Below are 20,079 nucleotides of genomic sequence, written 5' to 3' on the forward strand. Positions count from 1 at the left end.
ATGACTGTAATATTTTCAGCTTTTTTAACTTCAAAATTCTTGTGTTGTATACATTATTAAGTGTCTAATAAAGTTCATATTCTAATCTAAAATTGTCAACTTCATTAAAGTATAGGATATAAGACTATTTTTTTATCTATATATATTTAATACGTTTATTTCGTACTATTATTTCTCAAAGAAATTGAAACTTCTGTGCTAAAATTCCTCAAAATCTATATTTTTTGAAATTATTGTTCCGTAATAATAATAAATATGATTTATATTATTAGACCATAAAATACACCAAAATTTCATCTGCATTATTTTTATTAACTGATGCACAAAATAACATCTAACAATAGCGTGTAATTATTAACGGATTTAACATAAAAATAATAAAACATAACAACACCAATAAATAATTCTTGAGAATTTGCACAGAGTTATAAAGTTGAACACAAATTGTGTATCAGTGCGAAATTGGTTGAGGGTTTTTTTTAACTTTGTGCATATTTGTACTATTGATTTACAATTTTGATAGTTCACGACAGTTACTTCATATATGGCAGCTCTTGTGCAGTGCATCATCGATAAATCTAAAATTTCATTTTTCATTAAATATATTTATTCAGGACATTTTCCTTTCAAGGGCATCAAATTTTGCATGCTAGTCGCAACCCAACTAACAAAATAGGACTCCAAAAATACAATGTAATTTTTTAATTTTTCAGTTGAAATTAAATGCAGCCTCCTCGGTGCATAGCAAGCTCTTGTTTACTGTTTATGCTCCTTATTTGTAAATATCTGTACACAATTTGTAAAAATGTGGAACATTAAATAGCTCAATAAACACCGGGAAAGAAAATTCATCCAATTTCAACACTGATTGTGATTTAGAAATCATGACAACCTTGTGTGCTTCTGCCCTATTCATTAAAATATTATATTTAAAAATAAAAACATTACATTCCTATATTGCTGCCCATTTTTTATATTACAAGTTTTGCAAAAGTTATTTTTTACGAGCGTATCAGTTTCTATCAATACTTTTTTTAAAATATCAAAAGATTAAACACCAGGATATATGAAAGAACTGCTATCAAAATCTATCAAACTTTTCAAAATAAAAAGTCATATCGCACAAAATAAAGCTATTCTCAATATTCGAAAATTTGTGTGATCAAATCTAAAGAATATGGTGGAAAATATTATTTTACTTTCGTTTTCTTTTCACCTGGCTCATTGGACTGATCTTGATTATGAGCGCGTTTGTCATGCATGAGGGCAGTGTTCAATTCATTTTTAGCTTTACTGTTGCGGCTAAGTCTTGACAGCATCAGTGACAGCTTCGGCATTGCTAACTTGGCACCATAAAATCCACTCCAGTGCTTATCGTCTCGTCCTGATCTTATATATCTTATTCTTCTAATGCCACAGGGGTAGTTTTTACACGAAATAGTGACCTGAAATGTTGTTTATTGAAAATTTCCCAAAAATTTCGAGCAAAAATCCTACTAACCTTTCTCCAAGAACCATTGGTATCATTATTCCCCTGTTGGACTTTGACCGATTTTATACAAATGGGTTCTACAGAGGACTCATTAAACAATTCCAACGTCAGTCTGCAAACACTCCCACAGTCATACCTGGTTCCAACCCTGAATTCAAATATTCCCCCAATTGTTTGCTAATTTTAAATTTCAAAATATATTTAGTACCATTCCTCTGCAACAATTGTTGGCTTCACTTTGTCCATCAACTCGTGAAATATACCAGCTTTGTCTAGGACAATATCCTGATACTGGATTAGTGTATTTTCAGATGATGTGGATATTGCTATGAACTGCGATGCACTGCCAAATCCATTCCGAATCAAAATGTTTGCTGGAATAGAGCTGGCATCAGCACCTTCTCGAGAGGGATTCTCAAAGTTGAATATTCCACTGCTTTGCCATTTTTGCCTCAAGGAAACTGTAAATATTATCAGAGGTATTTAGTGAATATATAACAACTGCAAATCAAGCTTTTAATATACCATTCCGAGGCAATCTTACAGAAAATTCAAACCGTTCCACGGCCAAAGAGAGTTGAGGATCCCGAAGCAAGTTTTTCCCCAGATTTTTCATGGAGTAATATGTTGATGTACTGAAGTCTTTCAAAGTGAATTCATTTATGTGGTGAATTTTAGATAGACTCCACAATCTAATGATTCTTTTCGCGACTTCCTCCCAGTGAGAGCTAACTAGACGACATTTGAAGAGCTCTGTTCTATTAACCCTTTTTAGTATTTCAAATAAAAGATCTTCATTGACAAAAACTGTCGACATTGTAGAACTGAAAATATATTTTAGAAAAGTTAGCAAAAATATGGTATAATGTCATATATAAAAGTTTAAGTTTACTTGACATGCTGTGAAGAAATTAGGGAATCAGTCGAATTGGTCAAGTTGAGACAATTTTGAGTTACATCAGAAGGTAGTAATGAAGTCTCAATAGAAACTTCATTTTCTGAATTTGTAGTGATACTTTCATCTTGTTCATTGTTAAAAAAATGTGGTTCAGGCTCATTTTGAATGAGTGGAGCACGTTGCGGTGTTTCAACTTGGCTATGACCATCGTCTAGTTTGAGTTTGCTGTTGATGTCTGGGTTTGAATTATCCACGTTTCTCACATTGCCCATTCCCATACTGAATTATCTGGTCCTTCCTTTCGTGTCGGTATGCATAATTCTGAAATTAAATTTTTAATGGTTTATCTCTATGATATTTTTTAATTTGTTTTCAGCTTCCAGCAATAAAATAACGTGCCTATATTGCAATTTTTTTTTTAAATATGTGGTGGGCTCACGCTTTTCCGCCTACACATCTCGGTCTAGTGGGAAAAATCAATAATATAATAATTTGCCCTCTCCTACTGATAGTAAAAAGTGTGAGCAGAGCGTGAGTCCTCCATTATTATTATCAATTATGATAGCGACAATTTTGTTATTATTTTCAAATAATATAAGTTAACAATTCATTCCAACTTTTCATTTATTTTTCGGAGAATAATATAATTAGTGTCATTCTAGGGACACACGGGATTGCCTTGATCACGTGCATAAAAAAGTTCGATTTTGAATTTTACGAATTACGCAGTTCAATAACGCTTCTTTAACTTCATAGGAGATTGTTATCTTGACACAAAAAATTGTACCTTAATTTGTCAATGTTCTTCGAAATCCAAAAATTCACAAGACCAGCGCATTATAAGGATTTGACAGGACTATCTGAACTAAAATAAGATTTTGTCATAGATCGTATCTCTACTTCTCTTCATTGTAGTAGCTGATTTTTTAGTTCCGTAATCTGGCACTCAATTGGATGATAATGATATTACACCCAGCCCATCCTCCAGCACCTGCAGTCAACTTTCGACTTTGAACCCGTCGACACTGAATGCGCTAAATGCGAGCTCGAGGCTCTCTTGTTTAAGCGCGCTTACAGTTTACGTTATTTGGAAGTTCCGCGCATGATACGTATCATTTTTCATAATACGTGAATCCCACTTGAAAGCCTTTTATTCACTCCTAAGTCCCGCAAAACTGTAAGTAGTTCTTAAATTTTCAGCTCACTAAACATCTGGTTAAGGGTAGGCAAAGGTGCTGAAAGATCAGAGGGGGACGTACTGTCGGACTCCACTACATAGAAGATGAAGAACCGTGGAGATCAAGCTCAATAATTATATCAACACGAACTTGAAGAGCGGGCTTTAAGGTGATGCGGTCAAAAAATACTAGGTAAGTATTAAATGAAATAAATTTATTGCCGATATTGTGTTCATACAGTTCAGTTATCAATTCAAATAGCATTTCAACATAATTATTATTCTATCAAAATATTCTAGGCGCGATTGAAACATGCAGAGACTTTCTTTCATTACAGGTGTTCATCGGAGATACAAAACTTCTTATCATCCGAACCGTCTTTTCGAGTGTAATGCCTTCCATTAAAGCTAGAGTTTAGTTCATTGATCTCCACCAACAGCACTCTTCAACCAACTAGCATGGAAAGAAACTGTGTTAGTTTGATTCCCAACAGGTCCAATGTTACAGTAATAGTATTAAAAATAGCAGGTGGATTGGATTTATCTCAAATTTATACTTCTGATCCTTAGGATCATCCTGCTTGAAGACAGGCAACAAACTCTGTTTAAAAACTTTTCCAAATTTAACTTTTAAAAGCATTCCATAATCAAAAATGCCTGACACTTGCTCTACCAACATTGTACTAACAACATAAGTTGGGACTTGAATATGAAAAATATCAAACAAACCTCAAAAATGATTAGAATAGAAAATGCTTTGTCTGATAAGAGAAAAACGTCGCATCTACGCAATTTGAAACTTTGAAAATACGATTTGCATCAGTGGGCAACGAGCTTGTAGACTGCGCATAAAATTCATATCTGCCGGCACTCACTCTCTTAGAAATCATAAAAAATCATTCACATTTATGCTGGCCACATACTTTGCTTGTGATGCAAAATGCAAACTTAAACTAGGGTAGAAGTACCGTGGCACTTTACGAAACATTTGAGTGTTTAATACTTCTACAGAGCACCCAACAGGACGAATTTTACTCCCAGTTGTTTTGAAAAAACACTGCTGCTTTTCCTCTCTCGGCTGGTTTTGCGTCACTTGGATTTACATTTGAAAAGTGGCAGTAACTCGTAATTGATAGTTCATTATGCAATGTAAATGTTGCTTGAAATAAATATGATGACACTTATCGTAGCTCCAAAGTGCCACCAAGCCTCTACATGATGCTGCAGCGTTCTTCTCTTCCATGACCGTTCTCCTGGGAACACAAAAAATGTTATATTTTAATTTTCTGTATTAATATATTTTTATACAGCAAAATGCACAATCCTAACAATTTTGTAACAACAAAGGCGATACCTTTGTAATGCCAAGGGTACAGACACCAGACACACTTAACAGTCTTGGTTTGACAGTTGATAATAAATACTTCATTATGTATCAAATATATTGTTAAAATAGATTATGCAATATCAAAATCTTCAATTCAGAGAGGTAAAAGGCAAAGAGCTTACAACAAAGACCTCGGTGTGACGCGTTGATGCTGTGGCCACTCTCAATTTGGCCTGCTCGATTCTGGCCATCTCAGCTCCATCGTTGCCGTACAATACAGTGGCCATCTCAGGCGCGTGGAACCACTTCTGGCTCTTCATAACGATGTTGGAGGGTGGTTCATGGGCCTGGCCTTGGTCTGAGGACCAAACGGTGACAGTCGCTCCAGGGTCCACTTTAACTGACCTATGGAACTTGAAGATGGTTTCTTGATCAGCTGCCGTTCTAGTCACGCTGCACCCGCTCAGGGAAACCTCCTGTTGAATAGATAAAGAATTAAGATATGGCGACTGGTTTCAATGGAATCCACGTGAAGACGGTGGAGCTGATTTAGAAATAGAGAGGAGCGGAATAAAGAGATCATTCTAGGAACGAGTGCGACAGCATAAATAATGTGTTTTAATTGGCTCTCTACCCCCGACTTTACTTTGCATATGAGAAGCTGTGAGGACATGAGAGTGTGAGAGGGGGTAAAGAACCGCAGCTTAAGGATCGCGAAAGTTAGGGTTAAGTGGGTGCAATCGGGTCCGTGGTGTCACAATGATAGACCTTAACCCTGTGCACCTGAAAGGTACAAAGATGAACGCCAGACGGCGGGGAGAGAACCCAACCTCTCCAATCAAAGATTCTCCTCAGACTAAGGATGATGAGGACCGCCTCCTACAGATCAAGGTCTATTCATTGACTGTCCCACCTCTATTTACCACAAGGTTCCACGCCTAAATGTACTATATTCTGATGCAAACCTTGTCTCCTTTGTTCCTCAACTTGACAAACCTGCCCTGGGGACAGGCTTCAATGAACTCCACGTCTCCTGTGGCTGACGCTTTGGTGTCATACTCATCGATGTCCTCCGACTCCATCATGGTCCTCTTTCTCTTGCCAAGACGCACCGGAGTAGCTCTGCTTGGTGTGAAACGAGCTTGTTGACGACTCAGATTGGGGGACGCGACAGGTGTTATGTTCAATCTGCACAACATAGCGTATTTAAGGATACCTTTACTCTCAGAAGTGATTAACATCTTTAAGTGACAAAATAATTGTGAAAGAGAAAAGGTTGGTAGGTTTTGGATAAACTCAACCCCACAGAACCAAGCCCAAGGCGTATTTTGTTAAAACGTGAAGCTTTCAAAACAAATTTTTACTTTAATGTTATCAAAACAAAGTTCTTAAATCATATTAAATAATTACCTGGCTTCTTCGCATTCCATGAGTTTGGTGTAGGCGGCAATTTCCAGGTCAAGAGCCACCTTGATGTCCATCAAGTCTTGGTATTCAGCAAGCATCGTAGAAGCTTCATCTCTGAGGCGGCGGATCTCTTCTTCCAACGCAAATCTTTCGTTGACACTTCTTTCTCTCTCAGCATTGAGCATGTGCTCCAACTCGGAAATGCGTGCCTAGACAGAACCAAATATTAACTTTTCAATTGAACAATGTGGCTAACCATTGCATTGGCCAATATTCATAGTTATAATTTTAAATTGTTATTTTTAACAATATTGATTAAAAAAAGCGTCAAAATGATAAAAAAGTACCTGGTGAGCAGCGTTACTAGCTTCAAGGCTGGAAATTTTTCCTGCTACTGTGTCCAGTTGCATTTTATAAGAGCGAGCCTCTTCCAGGGCCTGTGCTGATTCTCCACTGCTTCTCTGCATTTGGTTTTTCAAGTCTGCAATCTATTTCCAGGAAAGTAAGTAAAACAATTTCCAGCAAAATTGACGCTAGTAACCTTTTTCTCATATAACGCATCCACGTCCTCTCTATTTGCCCTCATCTGAGCTTCATATTGATCACGCAGCTCTTGCAATGAGTTTTGCATCTGGGCATTATACTCCTTTTCAATTTTCGATCTTGTCTCAGTGATTTCCACTTGTCGTCGAGTCCTCAGCTCCTTAACTTCTTGTTGATGTACCTAAATCCATAACGTGAGTTATTTAAAGTTATAATTAAATGTATAAATTTATCGCACTCTATTACTTATGTAGGGTTGTAACTTTCAAAATACAAAAAGGAATTGGTATACAATTTAATTTATAATACATCATCTGAAAATCTTTGCTGTTGGTTTTTAATCAGGTTGGGACATAAAATACCTGGTCACTGAGAGACAAAGCTTCTTTTGTGGATTGGAGCTGGTTTTCTGCTTCAACCCTTCCAAGCATTTCATCATCAAGAGACTTGCGCAGACTGTCAGTTTGCTTCTTGAGCTTTTCATTTTCTTTGGTTAGCTCCTTCAAATCATCCAAAGCCTTCTTGCGCTCAGCCTGAGCTTGGTTGAATTTTCCGGTCAGCTCGTTGTAGTTCTTTTCAAACTGGTTGGCATTCTTCTCAGTCACATCAAAATCTTTGCACTTCTTATCGTACCTGCAAAAAGGAACAATGATTATGATTAGTGAAACTCTTTCTCTTTCAGTCCATAGAAATAGGCAAATTAAACAAATATAAATGTGAAGAAAAATATGAATGTCTAGATATTAAAACTATCTTTAGCGCAACCCAAATGAGCAAAATGAAAAAAGTCACAGAAAATGATGGCAAGCTGAGGCGCTTTTCGCAGTCATCGCCGGCAAAGTGCGGCTCTGCGGTCTTAGTTGTTCCTTTTAAGCCGGCGGCTCCCATAAGGAGGCAGAGAGCGTGAAAAGCACGTGGTGCTATTGACAAAGAGAAGGCGTAACTGGAGACCTTTGTGGTGGCAGAACTACTCGTTTTTTCGCTTTGCAAATTAATTGTAAACGCGCAATTTACATCTTGGATGTCACTTGTCACAGTGTCTGATTTCACGCACGAGAGTTATAAATAAAACTTTCCGCAAATTTTCTGCACGCTCAACTTCAACACTTGAACTTGAGTAGTTTTAAGTCTAATCATTTATTTTTTACAATTTTTTGTTAGCATTTTTATTTTCTTTTGAAATTTCCTTTTGTTTTTACGAAACAAATAAGAAGTGAATAACACGTATATTTAGTTAGCAATCTAAATCGAATATTTCCTTTTCAGTGGGAGCCTGATAGCTTTAAACAACAATAATCGAGTTTCTAAAAAATACTAAAATTACAAGCGCCGTGTTGAAATAAAAAAAATTAATCCAAGATTTTAATATCTCTATGTTGACAAAAAACGATGCGCTACTAATCTCTTTGGCATTTGGCGGAGGCACCACGAAGCAAGCTACGCGAGTGCAGGTTTTATGCATGATGGACTAGAAAAGTTGGAATTCTCCCAAGTGAAAACATCTACAGGTACTATAAATACGGGGAGAAGGAACGAAACGCTGCACTCTCTCGCGGCAGCTTTTCTGGGAGTGGTTGGTGGGTTCTCCTGTGTGAGGATTTCTGGGCAGGAATGTGGCCCTCAAATAACGCCACTCGGTGATTACCATCCCAGCTAGTGAAGTCACGTTAGCATTGCAAGCAAACTAAAATTTCGAGGTTGGCAAACAGAGAAACTAAATTGTCAGGCCAGGAGCCAGAATTTCACGAACCAGGCGTGCTGGTTACTTAAACGCCTAATGCCCTGTGGCATTTTAATGAACAGCGTGAATCTCGGAGTAACAAGATTCACCATGTTTATATATTTTGCTCGATTTTGCTGTGTTTCTGTTTTGAAATAAACTAACTGTAAAAATTTCTAGACATCTGCTAGTATTTATTATTATTATTATTATTATTTCTTGTTTCACAGAATATTGCCGGGTGTTGAGCGTTTAACTGCAAACCAATAATTAAAAATACTTTTGCTGCAGTTAGCAAGAAATTGATTTTTATCGCAACAATATTTAGGGACCGTATTTTCTTACTCAAGAAATTCGAATCAGACTTCTTGTTTGTTAGTAAAAAATATAAAAACAAGAAAAAGATCATTATCTCGTTGATATCTTAATATATGAGGAAAATATAAACATAACTGTAGGTCTTTTCTGTTTTTCAAGAAAAAATCTAAACGTAAACGAGCTTAAGCGTACTAGCAGTGACTTGATGTTTTCCTACACTTAATCAAATTTTTCGCAATACAATTTATTATGAGCAGTAGAATTAACAGGTATTTTTTAAACCACCAATGACCATAGATTGGCCGCTAATTCGACCCTAATCAACATTACTTCCGCTCAACTGTGTCATGAGAGCGATGCCGGCCGGTCTTTACAGACATCATCGTAATCCAGCTCAAAACAATGGCTGACGAGTTTTCACGACTGAATAAATTTACCGCAACCCGGAATGAGCTCCCATAGAGCGTCGGATTCTTTCTCTCTCGCTCACAGATGCAAGGCGTGGCAAAGGACGCTACAAAAATATTACAAAAAGCAGCGGCTCCCCCGCGCGTCCGACTGCTATTTTCATGCCAGATGCAGGGGGTGATAGAGCAATAATTATTTTTTGTGCCGCATTGTGATATCGCCGGCGTCATGTTCATTTATACCTTTCCTTCCTGCACTTGCGTTAGATAATATTTATTTGTTTGTGCGTCTATAGTTATGATAGCAATTTAAAGAATATTACACATCCCAATTTCGTCAACAAAAATACGAAGAGATTTTGTAACTAAATTCATATATTTCTATGCAATATAACAAGGAAATAAGTTAGTAAATGACCAATAATTTATCAGTATTTGGGATAAAATCCTGATAATTACCACTATCATCTATTTTACCTCCAACTTCAAAAATTAAATTATTTCATTCATTGATTCATAATTTGATACACAGGTACGTGGTAAAAGATTTACAAGTGTGCGCTAAACGCATTTTGAAAACTTTCTATCTCGCCGGGAACGAAAAAGATACTATCTATCTACCCTTTCACAGAGTATGCAGTTAATAGCTATTTCTACGAACTTCTTGCTTTGATGAGCGAAAAATTACTTTTAGCAACGACAAAAAATAAACTATTTCACTTCCTGATTTTTTGTTTAAAAACCAAATTAATAGCAAAAAGAGAATTGTAACGTCATTGATCTGAAATAGCCAATAAGCAACGCATTCCGACGTTCACTTTATCTTCAAGCTAATCTCTGGCTCATCCTACTCATTCGGCGAACTTTATAGATACACACGCCTCAAACGAGCAAATATTGTCTTGAAAGTATGTATGGTGTGATTCAGGTCAAGGCGGACCCAACAGCAGCATTATTTATTAACCAAATCCAGCTAATGATGTAATGGGTTTAATTTAAATGGATAAAGATGACGTTTCTTTGAAATATTCAAAAGCCAAATTTAATTCGTTGAAACCTGCTTTAAAGAGGCCTAAACCATAGCCGAACTTTAGGACCCAAAAACGGTGCAATGCAGCGGAGTGTAGAGAGTGAACCGAAATCAACCACACACAATTCACATCACGTCACACCCCTTTCCAGAGGTGACGTCATTCCGGAGCGTCACTTCGCTTTACAAACAAAAATATTGGACTATCGTGATTCATGATTTAAAAGCTACCTGAAACGAACTGAAAGGCCCTTAAAACCCTAAATTTTTTCGGGGCGGGGCCGGATTGGGACCGAAAACTGATTGGCCGAAGGCGGGAAACGCCGCCAACGCCGGTCCGGTTGCGCCAAGTCGTGCAAAACAAAATTTCAATTTTCGGAAATTGTAAATGAAAAACGGTGACTTACTTAGTCTTGAGTTCATTGAGTTCTTCCCAGACCCTCTTGAAATCAATTTCCATCTTGGCTTTCTCCCTGGACGTTTCGTCCAGCAATTTGCGCGCCTCCGTGATCTCATTTTCGTAAGCCCTCTTGACGCCGGTCACCTCGCGTGTGGACACCTCCTGGAACGACTGGATCTCCCTGGTCAAACGCGAGTTGTCCGACTCTAGTTGCCGGACACGGTCGATGTAAACGGCCAGACGGTCGTTCAGGTTCTGCAGCTCCACCTTCTCCTGCAGCCGGTTGTACCGGGTCGGACTAAGCGGACTGGCCGCCGCCGAACGGCTCGACGACGCCGCCGGCGTCGCCACGGCCGGTGTGCTTGCCTTTCGTGACTTGCTTGCCATCTCGTCCAAAAACGCTCTGCTACCTCCAGACGATCACTGCTTCTCGAGAGATTGCACCTGACTTTTCACTCGAGACCGAGAGCTGAGAGCGCGAAAGCGATCTGCCTGCTGGTGCTAGCTCCAGGAATTTGACCCACGCTAAGATGGCGGCGCTGTGGGCTCTCTCGGCTCTCTCCTTTATTTGTCCCGCCCAGCGGTGCACATGTCACGAGATTGGCCGGCACACGGGCGGTGTCACATTTTTCCTCTAGTGGCGCCAAAATTGGTGTGCGACTGTGTGGTGCTTCTGGCTGTCAGGTCTGATTTGGATTTTTTCTTGTGTTCAGCGTGTCTCGCAAAGCATAAATTTTTCATTTTTTTTTCGCTATAATATCCATTCTTAGTTAACTTATCTACTCAGAGTTCCACACGTCATGCTTTACATTATGTTCGGTTTATTTTTTTAAGTCCTTTTCTTTTATTACAAATTAATGGCATTATTTTATATAATTGCTGCTAATTTTCGGATGATTTGCGCTGTTGGTTTTTGATAGAATTAAATTTACAAAATTTAGTAACTTGAAATGGCAATGGACAAAAATTGTTCGAATACATTTCATTACCTTATAATTTTATATTACATATATTTGTAGCAAAATTTAGGCACTGCGTACGCACGCAGATGCTTTAAAAGGTTTAAACCTCAGATCATAATAGTTGAGAAGATGAAGAGTCCATAGTTGTCGAAACTACAATCATTAAATTTTTTTGTTTCGTTGTGCGTTCATTCTTTTAATAAATGTAATATAGTAAAATTCTAAAAGCCATGAAATTAAAAAGCGGGTTTCAAAGATTATGACATTTTATTTTGTAAACATCATCATATTTTGCAATTACATATTATTACACATCATCTGAATTGTAGATATACGTTTATAATCTTCTACATTTACATTTTCCATTTTTATCATCTCCTCATCCGCTCATAAAAGGCAAATATGGATGCTTCTACTATCCAATGAAAATAACAGCATTTCCAATTTGTTTTCGAAAATATCAGAAGTTCCGTTTCAGACAGGGGTTCCAATACCAAAGATAACATACAAGAGAGGTATCACTCTCATTTTACTACCAAGGCAGGGTGAAGCAGGAAAAGGGGCTTTCATGCACAATGAGTGCAAAATATTACTTCGGTTATGACCTTGAATAGTTAAATAGTTAAAGTTTTTGTTTGTATCAGAAGCAATCAAATCAGAAAGACTAGAGTAATGATAAAACTATCGTCAATTGAGGAAATTTTTACGTTGCTGAAACAGTGTCCTTTATCACATTATTATTGAATGAAAGTCTATTTCGGCTGACAAAGAGGCAGAAGTCTTGCCTACAAAAAAGCGGTATTTTGACAGAAAGGAAATGAAAAGGCAGCCAAGATTTCAGTCGGCAGCGAGAGATGTAAATTGCAAAAAAACTCCTACCTTAGCAAATTTGTGCAGATATATAAAGAAAAATATTGTCATGAGCTCCAAGAACAAAATAGTGTAGTTAACAAAATCAGCACTCAGAATACAATATCATAATGCTAAGCAAAAAATTTATTCACTCGCTAACAGACATGGCAGACCAGAAAACACGATAAAATTTTGCAACAGAACGTACTGACTTGTTATTGCAAAAAACGTAGTAAAACAATTCAATCTGGCTTGCCAAGTCCAAAATATATTGTGTAGTTTACGATTACTAAAAAGTTTGCATTTTACAATCATAATAATGATGTGTAACAGAAAACTGGATTTACTTGATAATTTACGCGGGTTGGCTATGCAAAGTGCATTTACCGACAGAAAAATCAACCTCAAATTCACTCAGCATCCGTGCAACTTGAAATATCCCGAACAACAAATTTTATTCCTTGCGAAGGTTCATCAATATTTTTGAGGAGTGTAAAAGTCACTACCGATCAGGATGATCCTGCGGCCCAGCGGTGGTTCTTAGCTTGCTGAGTTTCCTGCTGCACCGTTGCTTTGCGCCACTGCACTCGTCGTGCTTTCAGTCACTCGTGGGGTCATGACCGGCGCTTGGGTCGTGTTGGTCACCTTCACAACTGCCTCTTGCGTTGTCGCCTCTACTGCCGTTGTTTGCAGGACTTGCGTGTTGGCCAGCGCAGCAGCCAGGATGTCCTGCTGCGTAGTTTTGGCCATTTCAGCCCCAACTTGCAGAGCGACCTGTTGTAACGCAATCAACTTTGAGCCAAAACCAGTGTCGCATTAGCTTTGTTCGTCGAATTTAGTGATTATGAAAGAATATGGAACTCAACAGTTTAGTAATTTATTAGTTCATTCCTTTATCTAGTTTAATTTCTAAAAGGGATAATTAACTCGGTTTTCTGTACTCTTTGGCAACAATTTAAGTCGTTTCCATTTCCAATCAAGCTCTTTTGAACTTGTTCAAGATTCTTTTTCGTCGCCACTTAAGTTTTCTGCTCGGAAATGTTAAATTCATAAAAGAGGGTATTCAGGCAAATTTGTAAAAAAAACTATAACAATTTTAAGATAGTTAGCAAGGGTGGCTTGTGTTTTATTTAAAATTACCTGTGCGGTCCTATTCTTTAACTATATTAAACAATTAAGAAAGTGATTCTAAGGGCTCACGTTTCACAGAGCCAGATCGATTTACCTGTTGTTGGTCAAGCTGTGCGATGCTCCCGTCATCAATGGCCAGGTACAAGTTGTCTAGGGAAGTTCCCCCGCCTGCCAGCTGCGAGGGATCTATGTAGAGCGTGGTGGCCATGCCGTCGAGCCCACTCAACTGATGGAATCCACCCTCGTCGACTGTTACCAGCACATAAGTTGCCGTCTCTGTGTTGGCGTCTGCCGACTCTTCTGACGGGGAGATGGTGACAGCCTCTTCGGTTGTCGCGGTGGTTGCACCATTTGTTTTTGCAAGCTCTGCTGCCTTCGCCTCTGCGGGGCTGCTCTGAGCGGTTTCTTTCTCCTCCTCCTCCTCCTCCTCCAGCTCCTTCTGTTCCTTGACGCTCTCAGTTTCAGACTTTTTCATCGGAATGTTTGGAAGGCTAGGCAGCTCTGGCAATGAAGGAACAGCCGTTTCCTTCAACAGGTCATCTATGTCCTTGCTCAACTTTTCTTTCTCCTTGGCAAGATCTTCTTTGTTTTCCCGTGAAGGAGGCGGAGCGATTGCTTCAGGCTCTTCAATAATGTCGTACACAGAAGCAGCATTATTCGCTGTGGGCTCTTCCTTCTTCTCTGGTTGCTTTGGCTCAGCGTCAGACTTCTTTTCCTCCTCTTCCACAATTGGCGCTGCCTCTTCTTTTGTCTCCACCTCCTCCTCATTTTTCTCTTCTTCTTCCTCCTCCTTCTCCTCTTGGACTTCCTATGGGAGAAAAATGGAAATGAGTCCAATTCAAGTGGGACTACTTATTCTATAATTCATATTTCATTTAATACCAAACTACTTTTATTTTAAGTTCAAAACATGTCTAAGTTGGCAGCAATTTTATGGCAAACGACCTTTTTAATAAAATAAGACAGTTATAGCTCCATTTTCCAACCTTTTCATCCTGCTCCATCTCTGTAGGTTCTTCAGCAGCAGTTTCATTGCCAGATGTGTCCAGTTTCAGTTTTTTAATCTCGATTTCTTCCTCCTGCTCATCCTCGTCCCAGTCAGCAAGTATTTTATTCCTCTTTTCCCTTTCCTTTGCAATCTCTTCTTCTGTCTTTGGTGGGAATTTTTTCAGGGCTCCTCTCTTGCCTTTTTTCGGAGTCTGGAAAATTTTTCTTACTAACACCGCAGACTCCTTTGACGGATTGATCTTTTCCTTTTTCTCCGTCTTCTTGGATGCGGGTTTGTCGGTAGAGGCTGCTTTGGTTGCTGCAGGAGCGTTCTTAGGGGTTGAAGAGGCTTTGGGCGTGGCTGACCTTCTAACTTTCGGAGCCGAGCTCTTGGAGCTAGATTTTGTGCTGGCGCTCGTGCTCGGCTTCACTCCCAATTTCTCCTGGTCCCGGTGCGACTTGCAGTGAAGGATAAACAGGTTCTGTCTGTTGGTGCCAAAAATGCACTCCTGGCATTTGTAGGCGTGTTGAAACTCTCCAGCGTCGTTACTCGCCACAGGTTGCTGTCGGATTCTGATTTCGTGGTCAGACTCCTTGACAAATCTGGGATGGGTTATGCGCTGTTTAATCTGGATTATGTGGTTGGCTTTGGCCATAGCCGCTGACGTCCTGGGAGAGGTGGTAGCCTTTTCAGCCAACTTCAAGGTACCTTGCTTCTCTACGCTTTTCTTTGCCTTCTTTTTTGGAGACTCAAACAGCTCTTTGTAGTTGACTTTTTCTTCAGGCATGAATGCTGGTGACTTGAGGATGTTAACATTGCCACCAGAAAGAGACTCAGCAGTGACCACATCTGTAGGAAATTTGGTCATCAAACTCATACCTTGCTTGGTTTTCGCCCGATAAAGATCTGCAATTAGACAAATTGGCAATAGTAATATCTTGGAGGTCACTCTCAAAAAATGGACTTACCCATTCCTTTCTTGATGAACTCCATTTTCCGTCTACTGTTGTAGTGGTAAATATGATCAAGATTCTTAACATATTCACTAGAAAAGAGCATCAAGTATTAATAAATAATCCATGTTGAGTCTCAAAAACGTTTAATTACTAAGAGTCCTCTCCAAAGAACTTGACAATGGCCAAGGGCTTCTTCTTGAAATCGCGCACCATGTCATCAGGCAATGATTCGGTGTCCTTGACCTCGCCAGGCCACCAGCAGTTGCCTAATTTGACCCACACGATTTCCCCAGGCAAATACGCAACCTCAGTAAGATCGCACATTTCGAAATCTGTAAAGTGACATTTCATTAGCATCGATACGACTAAAAGTAAACCATGATGGTACTTAAAGAGCATGCATTTCGAAGACAAGTTGTCTTTTAATTCAAAACTAAAAATGCAACCAGTGTTTGCACTTCAAAAACATGGTTTTTTGAGTCTTGCAAGAAATGCACTTGCATGCCGCGAAAATCTTGGAACTTAGACTGAGTACAAAATAGAAGGAGAATCACCTTAAAATAACAGCAGGGAAAGAAAGAAAAATTTGTCAGAGGTACAGGTCAACGAGTCAATCAGGGATGGCGTAATTGCTTCGAAACTCGAAGAATAATGCGGCTTGTTTACTGAAAACAGTGGATACTGGAGTTGGAAGCAGCCATGTTTTCGCTAGTTTGCTTAGATTAACACACTTCGCTCCATCTGTTGGGTATCTGTACTAACACCAGCACCAGTAAAACTGATGTGGCGGTAAATAGGAAAAACCACGTGTCGTGAAGTGCGCTGCTTAGCTGCAAGAGGCGCAAAGGTGTCCAAAATTTTGAAAATTAAATAAATAGTATTATGTCAATAATTGCACAAACGGCAAAAAAGCTAATCAAAAAATAACAATGAGATTCAACGTGGCTAAAAAAACTCATTCACGGTAACTATAAACTTACTTTTAAAAGACTTGCACAGTTTAAAACCGCACAGCACCCCTTCCCTTAATTCTAATAGATACACTTGTGTCGTCTCGTTTACTTTTTAAGAATAACATTGAAAGAAGACTTTTGGAATTATTCTGATTATTATAAATTTAATGCATCCTCAAGTGAAAATTTCGAATCAAATTATCATAAATTTGTTCGTAAACTGAACTTTTCCATACTGCTCACGCTAACCTGCAAAATCATGAATAAAAGAGATTCCTATTTTATAACATATATTAATTGCTTTGACGCTCTTCATTGTGGCGATTTTGTATATTTTTAACATAAATGGAACAGCACCGCCAGAAAAATGAAAACTCGAGATTTATGCTTATCTTGTGATAGACATCTGAGCCGCCCATATTTTGATCGGCGGCTAAATGACTTTCCAGATCCGAGCCGTCAAAACAGACGTCGGCGGCTGGCTGGCAAAATTTCGTTGGCTCGGCTGGTGGCTGACATGCAGCCTGCTTAAGTTTTTGAAGAATGCATTACTCAAAAGTCACAACTCACAACTTAAGTGTAATACACTGTAAACTGCAGGGGTCGTAAAAACCGACATTTTCAGGAAAAACATTTTGCGGATTTTTCTGCAATTTCGCGCATTATTACAAAACCTATGCATTTTTTACTGAAGATAAAAAATTCTCATGATGGATAACCAAAAATAGGGATTTTTACAAACCAGTTAAAATGCATCTGGTTTCACCGAAAATTTTAACACGCTCTATCATCGTAATTTTCCGAAATTTACTGACTTTTTTGACGCGAAATCATGAGACCTTTCCAAGGTTTTCGGAAAAATGCGGAAACCCCCAAAACTGGGCTCGTGAAATGAAATAGTGATAAAACATGATAAATATACAAATTATGGGTGGCTTGCTTGCGCGGCGCAGCTGGCTGAGCTGATAAAAAAATGTCGGCGGCTGGCGGCTCAAGAAAAGGACCGGCTGAGTCAGTTGGCTCAGCGCGGCGCGGCTGGCTTAGATGTCTTGTAAAAAGAGCGTTTTATTCATCACCATGTTCTGCGTGTGAAACGCATAAAAATATAATATGACGATATTGGGTGTCGGAAGGAGGGAAAAAACACGATCTTTTGACTCAGCTTTCTTGTTCTTTTGTGGGACAGCTTTAGTTTCTGGCCAGCAGTATAGCAGGCGACCACGGACATAATAATTATAGCTTTCACGCACCCATTTATGTTCTGTACTGCCACACGCAGGACTTTAAATGAGCAAATCAGCTGAATGAAAAATTTTGGATCAAAACGGATCCTTCAAAACTCAAATTTGCTGATATTGCATTTGTGTGTTTCTGTTAAGTCATAATTATGGGAAGCTTTGGAAAGTGGCGATACCACGGATCTGCATTTTTAGTTGGCCCTAAGTCTGACGAGCAGCATATATGCAGGTTAGAATTTTAAAATCTTTGATCTTAATATCGATTTGTACATGAGTATTTTTATACGAAAAATGTATCTTTTAAACAGCTGATTTGTGCCCATTCTGGTATTCTCATAGTGGCCACTGACAAATTAGAAAATCTTGAAAATCTCAACTCATCCAATCAATAGAAAGATCAACAAGTGAACGCAATAAAAAATATATAAAAGCCGCACATTTTCAAATCTCTAAATTTGTAAGTTAATTCGTGCCTTTACTTTTTGTGTCTTTCTGATATTTTTCCCTCCTCTATATTTTGCACAAAATCTCCTGTACTACTTCCACATTGTTCTCTTGCTTTTTCCAAAACGCTTTGATGCTCTCCAGTGCATATCCAATATCGAGGACGCCTTCGACTTGATTTTGGCCGCAGAAGAATTTGACATAGCGAGAGCACGTCATTGTTCTGGCTGCTCCGTTGTCAAACAGTTTATGACTGTGGAAAACGCGATCGTTCACATTCCTGAACCTGCAAAAACTGCGAGGACGTACTTATTTTGCATTTTTCTCGCTTAACTCAACTCAAATTTCATTTTAGCTCTGATATAGATTTTAAAAACTTTAAAACAAAAGAATGCCTGCAGTGATCTGCAGCATACTTCATTCGAATTAGCTTCTGGTGCAAGATTTTTGTACCTCGTTTGTTACGTAACTGTGTCAGCATCAAGTCAGAAATTGAGTTGATCAACACGTCTGTCAGACTGCAACGTTTGAGGTAAATTTAACCACAATAAATTAAGCTGTAATGTTTTTTAACTTTAATTTTTCCTGCTTGACACCAAATTTTGATTTGTTAATTATGTGTATCAGTCCTGCTGCTGATCTGTTTTAAAACGCGGAGAACCTGCGGTCCGCCTTGCCTTGTCGCACCTCCAGCTATAGGATTGTGCCTATGACTGCGATAATACTTGACAGCCGAGGAGAAGTCCATCTTTTGTCACTAGAATAGAATAGAATATTTATTCAACGCCAAGGGCGTACAACTATTTCCAGCATTTATATGAGGCAGCTTTGGTTAAAGTCAAAGGTTTCAGAGGACAATCCAAAATATGGTACATTATACTATACAGATCAGCATTACAATAACTACATTTACATTTGTCAGTAACATCCAGGTGAAAACAAGAATTTGTGCAAATAAGAAAATGATATCCATGAAAAGAATATCTGGTTAACATGGAACGATCCTTACAATTCGTTTTCTTCCAATCAGTATTTAACATTGCGGGAGTATAATAGAATTTTGGATCAATATTTTGCTTTTTGATATTCATATTACTTACAAACTTGACAAAAGCTTCGGAACAAGTGAGAGAGAATTTTGATTTTAGCTCATTTACGAATAGGTCGGTCTGTACAAGTTCATAAACCAATCTAGAACGCATTCGTTTATCAACTCCTAGCGCCTTTTTAAAAAATCTAGATTTAGCACTTTCTAATTTATTGAAATCATTTAAATTTAAATGTGACCAAATAGCTTCAATACCGTAGGATGCAACAGGCGAGATTGCTAAATTAAATAACTTTGTAGCCGTATCAATAGAGGACTTTCACAGATTTTTTATTTTTAATGTTGCGAAAATAGAAGCCTTAACCCTTCGATCAATATGTTGACTGAAGCAAGTGCCAGATGCTTGAAAAGTTACGCCTAGATAGTTGACTGAAGGGGAAAATTTTAAGTTATTTTCAGATCTTTTGTCACTAGTAAAATGATTTTCTGTCAGCACCAAACAATCCTCCCGCCTACCCTGAGTGGATTTACGCAGCCAAGGAACAGAGCTGAAATTATGAAGACGGAAAAGAAGCGTCAGACTATATATATTCTGATCCCGCGTGAAATTCTCTTTGATGACAGCTAACTGACAAAGAGTTATCTCTGTGAGGTGGAGACTAGAGTCGGATGCACCAGAATATATCGTCACTTTCCGAGCCTGTTGCAAACTGAGATTGTCACTGCGGAGTTTGACTTCTAACCAGGGTGAAAATTGAGTGGGACACAACTTTCCAGTGAGAAGAAAC

The 20,079-nt window shown here is 38.5% G+C and overlaps 4 protein-coding genes and 1 long non-coding RNA gene across 8 annotated transcripts in view; 1 reads left to right on the forward strand and 4 right to left on the reverse strand.

The window, feature by feature from the left end:
* Positions 1 to 20,079, reverse strand: part of ClpX (Caseinolytic protease chaperone subunit) — a 92,274-nt gene that overhangs the window by 19,437 nt on the left and 52,758 nt on the right. The gene's annotated exons all lie outside the window — the stretch shown is intronic.
* Positions 292 to 3,388, reverse strand: LOC135935190 (F-box only protein 44-like). 2 transcript variants are annotated; one of them, XM_065477326.1, is made up of 6 exons: positions 3,291 to 3,388; positions 2,385 to 2,711; positions 2,018 to 2,316; positions 1,701 to 1,953; positions 1,502 to 1,640; positions 292 to 1,445 (listed from the first exon to the last, which is right to left on the reverse strand). In XM_065477326.1, the coding sequence occupies exons 2-6, from the start codon at positions 2,666 to 2,668 to the stop codon at positions 1,191 to 1,193; spliced, it is 1,230 nt and encodes a 409-aa protein (XP_065333398.1). In that variant the 5' UTR covers positions 2,669 to 2,711; positions 3,291 to 3,388; the 3' UTR covers positions 292 to 1,190. The 2 variants fall into 2 exon arrangements, with proteins under 2 accessions (XP_065333398.1, XP_065333396.1); XM_065477324.1 differs by having other exon boundaries at positions 3,178 to 3,339.
* On the forward strand, positions 3,405 to 4,820 carry LOC135935196 (uncharacterized). Its single transcript, XR_010574182.1, has 2 exons — positions 3,405 to 3,567; positions 3,612 to 4,820. It is a non-coding gene; the product is annotated as an uncharacterized LOC135935196 (long non-coding RNA).
* LOC135935188 (lamin-C-like) lies at positions 3,766 to 11,254 on the reverse strand. 2 transcript variants are annotated; one of them, XM_065477321.1, is made up of 8 exons: positions 10,727 to 11,254; positions 7,207 to 7,477; positions 6,843 to 7,025; positions 6,649 to 6,789; positions 6,305 to 6,510; positions 5,860 to 6,082; positions 5,077 to 5,370; positions 3,766 to 4,820 (listed from the first exon to the last, which is right to left on the reverse strand). In XM_065477321.1, the coding sequence occupies exons 1-8, from the start codon at positions 11,104 to 11,106 to the stop codon at positions 4,779 to 4,781; spliced, it is 1,740 nt and encodes a 579-aa protein (XP_065333393.1). In that variant the 5' UTR covers positions 11,107 to 11,254; the 3' UTR covers positions 3,766 to 4,778. The 2 variants fall into 2 exon arrangements, with proteins under 2 accessions (XP_065333393.1, XP_065333394.1); XM_065477322.1 differs by lacking the exon at positions 10,727 to 11,254 and adding an exon at positions 7,637 to 7,751.
* On the reverse strand, positions 12,126 to 16,360 carry LOC135935827 (DNA ligase 1-like). Of its 2 annotated transcripts, none has more exons than XM_065478389.1 (6): positions 16,163 to 16,360; positions 15,760 to 15,940; positions 15,621 to 15,697; positions 14,651 to 15,558; positions 13,759 to 14,472; positions 12,126 to 13,325 (listed from the first exon to the last, which is right to left on the reverse strand). In XM_065478389.1, exons 2-6 carry the CDS (start codon positions 15,930 to 15,932, stop codon positions 13,074 to 13,076), a joined length of 2,124 nt encoding a protein of 707 aa, XP_065334461.1. In that variant the 5' UTR covers positions 15,933 to 15,940; positions 16,163 to 16,360; the 3' UTR covers positions 12,126 to 13,073. The 2 variants fall into 2 exon arrangements, with proteins under 2 accessions (XP_065334461.1, XP_065334462.1); XM_065478390.1 differs by having other exon boundaries at positions 12,126 to 13,307; positions 16,163 to 16,359.

Source organism: Cloeon dipterum, chromosome 2 (assembly GCF_949628265.1).
Source record: "Cloeon dipterum chromosome 2, ieCloDipt1.1, whole genome shotgun sequence".
Lineage (NCBI taxonomy): Eukaryota > Metazoa > Arthropoda > Insecta > Ephemeroptera > Baetidae > Cloeon > Cloeon dipterum.

Bases quoted from the DNA above. Each gene is read 5' to 3' on its own strand.
- LOC135935190 (XM_065477326.1), bottom strand. From the start codon at position 2,668: ATGGGAATGGGCAATGTGAGAAACGTGGATAATTCAAACCCAGACATC. The intron at 2,317-2,384 runs GTAAACTTAAAC...ATATATTTTCAG, and splicing joins ATTTCTTCACAGCATGTCAA to TTCTACAATGTCGACAGTTT. The intron at 1,954-2,017 runs GTATATTAAAAG...TAATATTTACAG, and splicing joins TGTAAGATTGCCTCGGAATG to TTTCCTTGAGGCAAAAATGG.
- LOC135935827 (XM_065478389.1), bottom strand. From the start codon at position 15,932: ATGTGCGATCTTACTGAGGTTGCGTATTTGCCTGGGGAAATCGTGTGG. The intron at 15,698-15,759 runs GTAATTAAACGT...GCTCTTTTCTAG, and splicing joins TTCTTTGGAGAGGACTCTTA to TGAATATGTTAAGAATCTTG. The intron at 15,559-15,620 runs GTAAGTCCATTT...GTCTAATTGCAG, and splicing joins GTTCATCAAGAAAGGAATGG to ATCTTTATCGGGCGAAAACC.
- LOC135935188 (XM_065477321.1), bottom strand. From the start codon at position 11,106: ATGGCAAGCAAGTCACGAAAGGCAAGCACACCGGCCGTGGCGACGCCG. The intron at 6,790-6,842 runs GTTACTAGCGTC...TCCTGGAAATAG, and splicing joins ATGCGTTATATGAGAAAAAG to ATTGCAGACTTGAAAAACCA. The intron at 6,511-6,648 runs GTACTTTTTTAT...GGTTCTGTCTAG, and splicing joins CTAGTAACGCTGCTCACCAG to GCACGCATTTCCGAGTTGGA.